The sequence below is a fragment of the Schistosoma haematobium genome, chromosome 2 (assembly GCF_000699445.3).
Source record: "Schistosoma haematobium chromosome 2, whole genome shotgun sequence".
Classification (NCBI taxonomy): domain Eukaryota; kingdom Metazoa; phylum Platyhelminthes; class Trematoda; order Strigeidida; family Schistosomatidae; genus Schistosoma; species Schistosoma haematobium.
The window spans coordinates 19,739,236-19,752,684 of record NC_067197.1 but is presented as its reverse complement, the minus strand read 5'-3'; the positions used below and the strand labels follow the sequence as shown (position 1 = coordinate 19,752,684).

The window sequence follows — 13,449 nt, the reverse complement described above, 5'->3', positions numbered from 1 at the left end:
ATTGACGATTAGCGTTACTGAAATATGTTCTAACAGTGTTATGAATAAAAAGCCTTGAAAATTGTAAATGATGGATGTAGAGGGGTAAAATTTTGTACATCATTGTGAAGATCTGTCATCCCCTTTAACTTTACGTTACTGTATTCAAATTTCGATGTTCATAGTTGGAAGTCAAAATTTTATGTTTTGATGAGGATTTGTTTATCTATACATCATTGATGGTTCAGGTGAGATTCTGAAACGGGAAAAACGACCTAAGAAAAGCTTCAATAAACAGCCGCTACGTAATAGCCTACTGTCCACAAACTCAAATTAGCGTGAGAGCTGCCGATTATGAGTACAAAAAGATGATGTTTCATATCCTCTTTATATGTCGAATGTAGTTCATTTAAGTTCATGGTATTTAATACCTGAGATAATGTTATGTACTTTGATATGTAAAAAGCTTCTGGCAAGAACTAGCTTCGGTTATTGCTACCGACACAATATATTAACAAATACTGAATAAGCCCCAGTGAAACACACTATTTTGATACTTATTTATTTATTTTAACACATAGATATTAGTACAAGGAGGCACCAAATACATATGCGCCACACAAATCACATTTGATATGTGTGAGGGCTGTGATACTGCCCGGGTGCCCAAACCGAAGCAGGTGGTTTTCTTAGGGGGACCCACAACCGGAGCCTTCGACTGGAGGTCTGATTCACAAGGCAATGGAGCATCGTAAAAAGATGCGGTCCCACAGTAGCCGGTGACCAACGATTGGTTCATACGCCATTTGTTCCAACACGATACTGCAGCCCATGTGCACCATTGGTTTGGAATCAGGGTTTTTCAACTCACCTAGGTGGACTCTCCATGTCCACCAACCCGGTTAATGCGTCGGACATTCGCTTTTCGTCCTCTTAATTTCGTAAACAACATCCCCGCCACGATAAGGCAATGAGTAGGACTTCCCTGGCAGAGGCTATATACGCGTGGCCATGTGAGAGCATTTCGAGAGGGAGAGCGGATTCTCCCCACCCTCGAACGTACCAGGGCATTTGGGACAATTATTGTGATACGGGAAAAAATATTTAACTTTTCAGTATAGGGTTTTAGAGATTGCTGAACTTCATTGCAATTATGAACCAATGTTAGACCATTAATAGCCCAGAAGGCCGTTTCGTCCCAGTGTGAGACTCCTCAGTAGTACCTAACCACGACACCGCACGAGAGAATAGAAGTCAAGACCTTCGGTTTCACGCGCGAACACTTAGCTCCCAAACCAATGAGTGGGCATCCAACGATGTTATTGTCTAACCTAAATTAGTCCACGAGGGAAGTTTACGGAGTTCTGGAGAGGAGCCATGACCCGTGGAGTCCAATCCATGTCGGGTGTGAAACAGTTATCCACCTAATGTCGTGGATTGATTGAGGTTAGACATCAACACCCTCGTATAGACTCATTGGTCTAGGGAGTAAGTGTTCGTGAGTGAGACCGAAGATCCCGACTTCTATTCCCATGCGAGGGGTTTTGGTTAGGCACTACCGAGGAGTCCCATACTGGGATGAAACGACCTTTCAGGTCTTTTGGGCTTTTAATGATGGTCTAACACTTATTGATTTACAATTTCAATGAAAAATATTGTAAATTTTCTGATTCTTCATATAAATTTCGAAAGTGGGGAGCGAAAAATGTTTCATTTGAATGGAATTAGAATTAAAATGAGATATATGTTTAATGTTAAATTCCTATTCATCAATGTTAGGGCAAACACGTAATATGCTACGTATAAATTAATCTCCGTTCAAATTTAGTAAGGAAACAGGTTGAATACATTTCTTTTTAAAAACAGTATATTAACAGAAAAATCGAGTGATTAACACTGTATTTTGTGTGAATGCAACTTAAAGTGTCCAAACCACAAAATTTAGAATAAAATTCTAACTTGTGACAAAATAAGTGAAAAACAAATGTCGGAAACAACAATCCAGAAATATACATATAGAGAAATATTGACAAAATCTAGAGTGGACCATCTCGCTTCTCCAAATACGTAACTTAAAACCTAATTCGTCTAAAATATAATGAAGAACAGAAAACATATGGGGAACATTGAGTGACCTGACTGTAATCTTGGTGTGATCTTATCACGAACTAGTGAACAAGCAAAACATTGAAAGCCATACTTAGTGGTTAAGATTCAGTCTCAATGTCTATCCATAAGAATTGAAACAATATAGCAATATGTTCATGAAACTATTTATATTATGTTTGTAGCAAAATAAAAAATATTTTTGGATAATCATGAGCAATCCAATGAAACAGTACACAATATGGTACATATATATAATACATTTGAAAGCCTATTATAAATAATTTCTGATCTTAAATATTAAATTGCATTGAATCTACGCTTAGTACCACTAATTGTTGTCAACCGGTTCATATTTCTTCTTATATTCTCCTACAGATTCTTTCACGTATGCTTCTCTGAATACTCGTCCAACATGTACAGTGAGAATCACAACCAATCAACGACTGAGTGTTATATATATTGAAAATATTAATTACTGCTGCCGTTGTTATTCAAAACTAGTGATTCGAAATGATTCATTTAGGATGGCAGTGAAAATGCGAGTTACTGACATTTGTCAATACGGACAAAAGAACTTTCTATCGATGTTTGCTTCTGTATAGCACACAAGTGTATGCAAGAATATTAGTCAGAAGTTTGAGCTTCTTAGGAATTACTATCGGAATACAATAATAAAATATATGTCGAAAAATAGTTGATGAATTTACCTGCACCGACACCAGCAACAATTGCTGCACCCATACAACTACATTCTTCAAGACCTCTGCGTTCCACTGGGATTCCGATTACATTAGATATACGCTGTAGCAACCAATTTGAACGTGCCACATTTCCATTAACATAAAGAATAGAAGGAGAAATGCCTGGAGGAAAGGACGGAAAAATTAAATATGAGAATATAGTATTCATCAAGTTTGCATATTAATAATTCATTCACAAACAGACAGATTATGATGTCTATTTTGTGTGACTTCACGATCGTAGTTGAAATGTCTGGGACTCAAACCACACTATTACATTGATAAGAGAGATCAAAATTTTTAAGCATTGGAATAAAATACATACTTTCAACAGACATTAACTAACGAAGTCGGATAATCAATCAACTACAAAACATTCACACCTTAATAACAGATAGCTTGAAAGAAATTATGGGTCTATAGGGTTTCAAGATAATAAATGAACAGAATTTTCGCTACTAAAAATTTTGAATATGTGTGTGGTGAGCAACTATAAGAGAAACTATAAAAAGATATATTTAGTAAGGATAAGATAGGAAAATAATTGAGCGAAATGGGAGTAATATGAACAAAATGTGGTACGTAACCTAACATTAAAAAAAACAGGTTCTCTAGAAAACATATATCGATGGAGTAGCGTGGAGAAGTAGACGGTATTGAATATAACTAAGGAATAAGTGAGGAAAAACATAAGAAAAAGTCGTATTTAAAGCAATTACTCCGTTTTATAAATTTCGATAGAGCAATGAGAAGATGGATTTAATCTGAAAAATGTGATGTCTTGGTAATATACATTTCGAATAATCTGATCACACATATACTCGTCAGGGTATTTTATATGAAGATTAATAAAGGTTAGTTAAATGAAAGTTCAAGTAATAAAGGTAATAAAGGAGACAGAAATTTTTTTACGTCGTATAGAAGGAATAAGAAATTGCCGTATTACCCTTGGCCACAAAATGAACTAAGGATTACCAAGGTAAAGGCTGCGACAAATTGTTTTTGTACACATAAGGGGGGTCTGGATTTAAGAATAGTCAAGGCTTCAATAAACCTGAGAATTCGTCCTTGACAATTTCTATACAACGTCTTAAAAGCTGTGTTGATGTCAATTTCATGCCCCGTTTCAATTGTGTTTTTCTATCAATGAACATGGTTTCCTACTTCCCACGTTGATCGGATCATTTGACACTAACTGGTTTTGAAGACATCTAGGCACACGTTCCATGGCCCTTAATTGCATTGTTCGGTTACTCCTCCGTATGTATGTGTGTCCGCACAAACATGTAGATTGGCAAATGAAATGGGATGTGACGTAACCATTTGTGCATTGTCTAGGTCTATTTGGAATCACGGGCTTAGATTTTTCAATCCCAACCAGCTTAGCAGCATAATAAGTTTTCTCGACGGGTGCTTTCGATCTCTGTCTTTAAACCATACTGTTGGGTTCACCTCTACATGGTAGACAGATATATACTTTTTTTTCGGAATCGAATAAACGAGAGGTCTTACTGTTGACTGACTTTTTCACCTGTTTATAAACTTTAGTGGATAAAGATTTGATAATAGTGTGTCAGTGAGCAGCTTTTCATCTTCTCCAACCGTATTAGTGGTGCATATTCTATGAATCCTATTTAAAAGGCATTTAACCAAGCCTCGCTTGTACTGCAATGGACAGAAACTATGAAAATTTAAATATTGCCCCCTTTATTACCTTGATTACTTGGACTTTCATTTAACTAACCTTTATTAATCTTCATATAAAATACCCTGACAAGTATGTGTGTGATCAGATTTTCCGAAATATATATTACAAATACATCACTTTTTTCAGATTGAATCCATCTTCTCATTGCTCTATATAAAAAAACATATCTTTATCTAACTAAATTTTTTAAAGGTGATCACATGGAAAAGAAAACCAAAAACAGAAGACGGTTTGTGTAAAACTCCTTCTGTCACAATGTAAAGTAGACAAACATCTATCACATGTCGCCTTTGGCTGCACAATGCAATTTACATGTAAGTGCAAAAGTATGTATGTAGGAAGAGTAGAAAGACGGTCAATTATTTGTTTTATTAAGGAAATCCCAAAGAACTTGAACAGCATAGAACATAAAAGTCTTTGCTGTTACACAACGGATACAAATTAGACACCATACACTTAAAACAACTAATAAACAGACTAGGTTCGATTTGTGGGGGTTATAGCTATCAGGTTTAAAATTGCTCTTTGTATTGAAGAGTCAGTGACTAACTTTCAACTAGCCTGCTAATTGAAAGGAACAAATGTAAATAATTGATTTTTTCATTATCTACAATCCGATGAGTTCAAATTACAGATGTTTCTCTCTTATTTTTGTGATTTTCTACCACATTATTTAATAAAATCATATTTTCCAGTATTCTAGAGATATCAATTTAATAAGTTTGCGAAAACTATCATAAAATATCAATGTTGACCTTATTACTGACAACTTGCTCTTTACTGACGGGTAATTCATTTATTGGAACAAAATTCTATATGTACATTTATAACTTGAACTAATCAAACCTATTAATTTGTATTTGTAACTGAAGAGAAAACGAATGAATTTATTGTACTTTGAAAAATTGTCATTCTTATACTTATTCAAATTTATGGAGGGATAAAACTGTATGAAAATGTAAAATGTTGGTTTAAGATAAATCATTTAAAATACGACTTGTTTCAAACATTTAACCCAATGTTAACTACAAAAATGTTCACTTACGTGTTTGTTTACGACAATTTTCTAACATGAATTTTGTACAAAATGCAATTGACTCAATAAAAATACGTGCAACAAGTAGTTTGTCAGCAGACTTTGAATAATCCAATCCGATTACAAATCCATCAGGTCCGTAAAATGAATTTTTGTTTAATTTTAATGGTCCGCCTATTAGCGTGTTTTGATGATGTTTAAGTGTATTCCTTAGCAATGGGATGTAGAAGATATTTTCACGAGTAGCTTTTTCATCCAAACCTAAAAAAATATTTTAGCAAGAGAAGGATGGCTATTTATGAATCAGAACATTTACTAGTGATATATATCAGTTAGTTATTAACGATTAAACTAATACTACATTTTGGTTCTACGTGCAAATCGTATTCATTAATTTAAGAAATATTACAAGGATGAAAATGAGTTTAGTAAACCATAGAAGAAACAGAATTTGTCACATAAGAGAATCAAAAACTTATATGACTCTTTATTATTGATATTACCGTTTAGAGAGAATACAAAAACTATGAAACGTTTTCACTACTGAATGTTATATCCGGACGAGAATAAATGAGTGGTAACCGTTAGGAATTACTTATCGACTAATATTAGACGTATATTTTTATTGTATGATTATTAAACGACTATGTTATATGTATATTCATATTCCGTTCATTATAATTTTACTTGACCTATTTGTTACCGCTAAATGATTTGCAGTTCTCAAGTTATTCTCAATCTATTAGTCACAGTTTCTCACAATCACAGTCACTTTTGGTTTGATCTTGTAAAAATGTTATTTTCTTTTTTTTATGGTGAGATGTGGTTTGATCTGCTTCTATAAAAACCTAGTATGTTTGAAACATGATTCATATAGCGGAGGCGTTCTAGACTTAACAGGCAGGGCTAGGCAGAAAAAGGACCAATCGGGATTCTAGGTTGCTCGTACTGGTGTATGCGCCATTAGTTGGATCGAATAATTCAGCGTATCTAAATTGACAACGGTATTTCGCGATAATAGTATAAGCTAAGGTTAATAATATTATCATTTGAACACATAAATATTGATACTAATGGGCACCGAATACATATGCACCACACAAATCAAATGAGATTTGTGTGTGGGCTGTGACACTGCCCAGACTGAAGAAGGTGGTTTTCTTAGTAGGCCACACCCGAAGCCTTTGATCTAAAGGTCTAATCCACAAGGCAATGGAGCAACGTAAAAAGATGCAGTCACATGGTAGCCGAAGACCAACAATAGGTCCACACACCATTTTTCTCTTCATGATCCTCAAGTCCATGTACACCATTGGTTTGGAATCAGGGTTTTCCAACTCTCCTAGGTCGACCCTCCGTATCCGCCAAACTGGTTAAAGCGCCAGACATTCGCTTTCCGTCCTCTCAATTTCGTAAACAACACCCCCGCCACGAGAAGGCAGTGAGTGAGACTTCTCTGGTAGTCGCTGTATATGCGTGGCCATGTGAGAGCATTTCGAGAGGGGGAGAGGACTCTCCCCACCCTCGAACGTACCAGGGCACTTGGGGGAACATAACACTGAACTTAAACTCCAGTAAAAAAATTAAGTCTTGGATTAATTATCGACAGATTTCTAGCTTACTTAACATTATCAAGGCTTAGAAGAGTCACTTATGATGAATGTAACAAAATTGGAGATTTTTTTACTAGTATAACAGGAATCAGGGTAGAAAAGCCTTGGTTAAGCCGTGTTATGACGTAAAGAGGCTTTAAAATTGTAGTAAACCAGCTGAACATATTATTTTAAAAACTCCAATACAAACGTCTATCCAGAGACACGAAAAAAGAATTGATAGATACTCGCTAAGACGTGTAAATCTTACCAAGTCGATCACCACTATAAAGCATTTCTTCCAACTCAGAATACGTACAGAAAATATCTGAAAAACAAAATAAAAATTTAACAAAGACTACTCATAGCTAATAAGCATTTCTTTCTACTGATACATACTGAAGTAAAAGTCAAACGACAATCACAATAACAACATAAAAGAATTTTACTCAAACTACTCTTAAGTGATGTTCGCAGAATTAAGACATCTTAGTATTTATCGCATTTGCAAAGTAAAACAGAACTAGGTCCATTTATAATATTCAAATGTATATTCTTTTGAGTTAAAAGCATAAAAATACAAAGGTTCAAAAGTGCATAGGAACTTGAGTGCTTCTTATAATAACTACGTATATTCATCAAAGCTACTTTTCAGATAATGAACAGATAATTTGTGTCAATCAAAAGTATTTCGCAACAGAACAAATGAAACCTGTTAAAGTTAGTTGGTTTTCCGCGGCAGCTTATCGTTTCTCTTAAAATTGTAAAAATATCGACACACGCGAATTCATTATTTACACTTAATATTTTTTAATCTTTTTGATAAACATTAATAGTTCTATTGGAACTTTATTACTGTCTAAAAAATCTTTATTAGCGAATTCGCTGAAGAGTTATACAGATAAAATTATAGGAGAAACATCGTTGTCATCGTATCGATATGAAGAAGTCGCGTAAAAGTCGTGATTACTTTTATCATCCTTCAATACTAACTCGTTCAACATTTGGTGAATCATCAATAAAATGATTTAAGTTTATCATAAACAAACCAAACTGAAACAAAAAAATGGCTGGTTCACATGTTATGTAAAATCTATATACAAAAAATGAGCACTTGATGCGTTTAACATTATCATTTTCAATAACAAAGATTTTTCATAACAATTATAAGCGTTCTGGCCACTATATAAAAGTATTTCCATCATGAATTTTGTAATGGAAGATAAAAGTCATTAGTTTCTTAATTTTAGGCGAAAGCTCGTGAGTGGATTTTTAGATTCCGGTTGGCTTATCCCTATATTATACTCCTAACCAAAAATGATAGTGAATTTCAGAAGTAACTAAAATAGCGGTGCAAAACTAAATCAAAGTGTTATAATTCTCTCTTACGGTTATGACCCAGCTATTCCTATTGCTTAGTATTCTTGGACACCAACTCACTCGACAAGTCCCCAAATAAGAACACGGTTGAACAGGAAAGAAATTATATTCCAAATAACAAGGTTAGATGGAAGTAAGAAGTACAAAAGGAAAACCATTAGTATATTTATAGTTTTTACATGAGAAAATTTCTAGAGTATTCTCCAAGTATCGACTAGCGCTGATTGGGCAAGAATTGGGCAATCACCGTGCACCAAAGCAATCGTGCGTTGAGCATGCTTTAATCCAATCTATGTCCCGCTAACACAAAGTAATGAATTGTAGCAATTGATACACAAACTTCAGGGCCAAAGCCCACCTACATTATGGTAAAAATGACCGTCAGAACTCGATGCGATTACGAAACTAGCTGTAATCTGACAGAATGTGTGCGCGTACGTCACAGAATCGCCCACCCTAATTCCTATGACTGAATTACGTGGAATTATTAACGTATAAAATTTTCAGCGTCTAACTACTTGTCTAGTGTCGGGGATAAAAATAGAAAACACCCGTTGAGATTTAAACAAGAAATCGATCCAGTGGAATCTACCTTCTTGATAAATATTTAAAATCATAGCAACTAAACTTTCAGTTTCTTAACAAGAACAACATTTTTTGTGCTCTTGTCTATTTTTTTTGTTATGTTTAGCATTATTATCATTATTAGTAATAGGCATATGATTGATTATCATTCTGGGAAAAAAGTATATATTTGTGATTATGTCACTGTGAGAATGAATTCACCGAAAAGAGAAGAGTTTGTTGAATGTTTTCCTATAGTTGAGCACATATAGTCTTTGATATATTTTTTAAATGCAGTGTCAATAATCTGCAGAAACGGTTAAACCTAAGTAAAATTGACCAAGTATGCAAAGAATACTTTGTAAAAGATCCCAGAGACCAAATAATGAATTTGCCTACTTTTAGCAGTGTATATAAAAGTATTGGATGAACACAAAATGTTAGGAAAGCAGCAATCGTGTGTGAAAATGAAATGAGATAGTTCAGTCAGTCATCTACAACATATGATCAGGCATATAAAAGCACCGGTCGAAGTCGCCATACCTCATTAACACAGCAAGAACACTAAATAGATAGAGGCAGTTACCTCAATGGTAGAAATATATAAAAAGATTGCATATAAGAATATCATACAGGGAGAAAGAATTAGTTCGTAGAAAGAAAGGTGTGAAGTAATCTTACAGTTTAAGGGAAGACAAAGAGTATGCACCTACACCATTGTGATCAATTCTAAACCATGTCACTCAGTCTCCAACCACTCCTTACGATAGTCACGTGGACACCAACCAAGTAGTCTGCATCTACCGACATGGCTCAGACTAGACGTTTGTGACTTCAAGCACCGATCCCACGTTTTGGTTTGGCCAGCTCTAACTTTCTTCCAACCATCTCCAACACGTCACTACTGCATGTCATGGTAACAGGTGATTTGACATGCATAATACGTGCCCCAACCATCTCAGTCAATGTAGATTCATAACTTTATCAAATGATTTATTATCATCCCTTAATACCCTGCGTCTAACCTCACCATTACACACCCGGTTATCCCAGCAGATGCCAGCAATATTTCTAAGACATCTGTGATCAAATAATATTAACTCACAAGTATCTTCTACTCTTAATGGCCACGTTTCGCAGCCGTGAAGTAGAACAGAACAAACTGATAGATGGATATCTCACCTTCGCCACAGGTAACGTAAGTCGACAAAAGCCAAACTAGCCTTTCAAAAGCGTGCAGAGATTTCGTCAGACACCAAACCCATTAGGGCTGACCAGACTCCCAAGATAAGTGATGTTGTCGACGCGTTCGACCACTTCACTCCCTATCATTAGTTCAGGTGTTGACGCAGACCAGTCCTGAAGCAGCAACTTGCATCTCGAGAGGGAGAAACACATCTCAAACGTACTGACATTGTTGCTCAGTGCTATCAAAAAACTGCATTCTATCAGCGTCTTCACCAAACAGGACTATGTCATCTGCGTATTCTAAGTCAGTAGGTGGACCTCCTGGAAGGAGATCAATGTCCGAAAATTCAGTCTACGAGCAAGTTATTTCCATCAGTATGTCTAAAATGAAGTTAAACAAAAATGGAAATAGTGGACAGCTAGACCATAATAGAAAACCTGGAAGTACTGGACGACCATTTCGTCCCAGTATGGGACTTGTTGAGGCTAATGTCCTCAATATCTGACTCTAATAAATAATATCTCGTTAACTGAGTATTTAATGCAGGCTAAATCTCCTGGTAGAATTATGGATTTTACGCGAGATTATTCAAAAGCCTGAACACCAGTTGTAGAGATAATTTATTGTTAATAAAAATCCGCAAGCGTACAGCGAGCAAGCACACGATGAAACAAAGTAGAAATGATGCGCAGTGGAGATGGCTGGTAATCCAACTCCATTTTAGTCAAGCGTTACTCAATACTTATAGTCAGACAAAATAAAGCTACAGACATGCAATGAGTCATGGGATATGAAGTGTACACATATATACGCTCATATAAAAACAGTCAAGGCTAATAAGCGAATAATTGAAAAGGTCAAAATATGACTCAAGTAGAATTAATAGAATGGAATGTCCGAAAGCTAGAATAAGATATATGGGCTTAAAATAATGACTGGCACTACAGACTCCTCAGCAGTGCGCATTCACAATTCCGTACGTGAGACTCGAACCCTGAGTCTCCGGTATCGCACGCGAACGCTTAATCTCCAGACCACTTAGTTGGCATCCAACAAAGTTAATGTCTAACTTCAATAATTCATGATCTTGTGAAACCTTTCGTCCATTGCCTGAGATGGATAGTTGTTTCACACCCGACACGGATCGGACTCCACTGATCACGGTTTCTCATTAGAACTCCAAGAGTTACATTTTGAAGCTAGTCATGATTAACATCCAAACTCATATTATCCTGTCAAATTAACATTAAACACTGAATAACAAGGTAAATAAACATTGAACATTATATTTTATGATTCTGTTGATAATAATGCAATGAGGAAACAGGACAGTATTTGTCAAGTCTAGTTATGAGAATCAGTCAGTAATATTGTAACTTTTAAAACCGGATGTCAGTTCCCGTGCACTGCTCCCATTCTTTAACAATCGACTACGTGTGACTTTTCAGGGAGAGGAGCATTTTCCAATATTTCCTTAATCGAAACAGTATTACTAATCTAGTAACTAGTGTTTATAAAAAACTGTGAGGTGGAATTCAATTTTGTAAATGGCTAGGTACCAACAACGAACTACTACATTTATGGTCTTGGACACCAAATCAGACAGATAGTAAAGATCCTTCAGCAAAACAAAATTCTTTACAGTAGATACCAGCTCCGCCTGGAGCCCCCTTCTAAGATTACTGTCAATCTCGAAGCCGGATAAAAGAGAGTTAGGTGAAGGATTAGCAGCCCGACTACAAAAACGCGAAGCAGGAAAGGCCAGTTACCCTATGTAGACTCTACCCTGGGAGTAGAATGGGGAACCACGGCAACGATCAATATCAGTACATGGAATGTCCGAACAATATGGGGGGTCGTGATGCTCCTTCAGACAACAGCAAAAAAGGAGAGGTGCAATCTGATTCCATTAGAAATACGCGAAACACATTGGAAACAATCAGGGGTTGCACTGACCTTTTCCAAGGAAACACAAAAAGCCCCAATAAGTTGGAAAATTTATAGGTCTCGGATTATCGAGGCACCTGACAAGCGGAAATATGTGGAAGACCTGACAACCACAGCAAAATAAGCTACAGGAGAAGGAATAATGAGAGGATTGTATAATGCAATCAAGTTAAGAGGGAAAGATAGTAAACCAGAACGACTAGTTATGAACAAAAAAAGAAAACCAATCAGTGTGGAGTAAGAGCAGTTGAACAGCTGGATAGAGTACTTTGAAGAGCTCTTGAATAGAACATCCCAACTGAACCAATCGGACATAGAAGCAGCACACATAGACCTTCATATAAATAATACCCCACCAACAATAAAAATTAGCAAGACTGTAACTAATAATGTCTTTTAGTCTTCATCTATGGTTCTTACTATTTTTTTTTCATCAACTATCAGACATCTGCACAACCTAATTTTAACACTCGAAATTGCTGAACACTTTATTACGCAACTACACTCTATTTTTCAATGAACTTCTGTATGTCAAATAATTATGAGATTGTAAAGGTTCAACGAATTATAAGATTGAAAAGAGAAGTTTATTGCTTGATGATACTTTATTTTATTATAGATAGGTGAGGGGCGATTTCGTCTTGATAGATGAACTTAATTTTCCTATAAATTCATAACGATGAAAGTATTAGTTAAGTAAGCTGATTAAATTTATTAAGAAAACGAGTTGTGTTAGAAAAAACACGCCAACAGTAAATACAAATATTAGAGAGAATTAATTGTTCACATGATTCCAACACAGATAGATAAAAGATGAACCTTGAAAAAAATGTATCACATGAACAGACATTTTTAAAGCCACATATACATGAGTCAAGAAGAAATACCTGTTTAAAGAGAATTTACCGCAAGCTAGTAACGGTTGAAAATCAGTCGGTCATAATCAACACTGACAACTTTTAATTATTATCAGAATGAGTTTTGTGGAGATTTTAGTAAATTCCACAGGTTGAAATCATGAGTCAGTTGAAGCTAGACCACCATTGAAAACCTGGAAGCACTGGACGGCCGTTTCGTCCTAGTATGGGACTCCTCAGCAGTGCGCATCCACGAACCCGCCCCCTGCGGGATTCGAACCCGGGACCTACTGGCTTCGCGCGCGAGCACTTAACCATTAGACCACTAAGCCGGCATCCAACGGTGTT

The 13,449-nt window shown here is 35.8% G+C and overlaps 1 protein-coding gene across 1 annotated transcript in view; it reads right to left on the bottom strand.

The window, feature by feature from the left end:
- Positions 1-13,449, bottom strand: part of GK5 (putative glycerol kinase 5) — a 39,102-nt gene that overhangs the window by 11,339 nt on the left and 14,314 nt on the right. The window contains exons 11-13 of the mRNA XM_051214537.1: positions 7,436-7,492; positions 5,582-5,833; positions 2,796-2,951 (exon numbers count right to left, since the gene is read on the bottom strand). Coding sequence (XP_051067725.1) covers positions 2,796-2,951; positions 5,582-5,833; positions 7,436-7,492 — 465 coding nt within the window. The remainder of the gene's footprint in view (positions 1-2,795; positions 2,952-5,581; positions 5,834-7,435; positions 7,493-13,449) is intronic.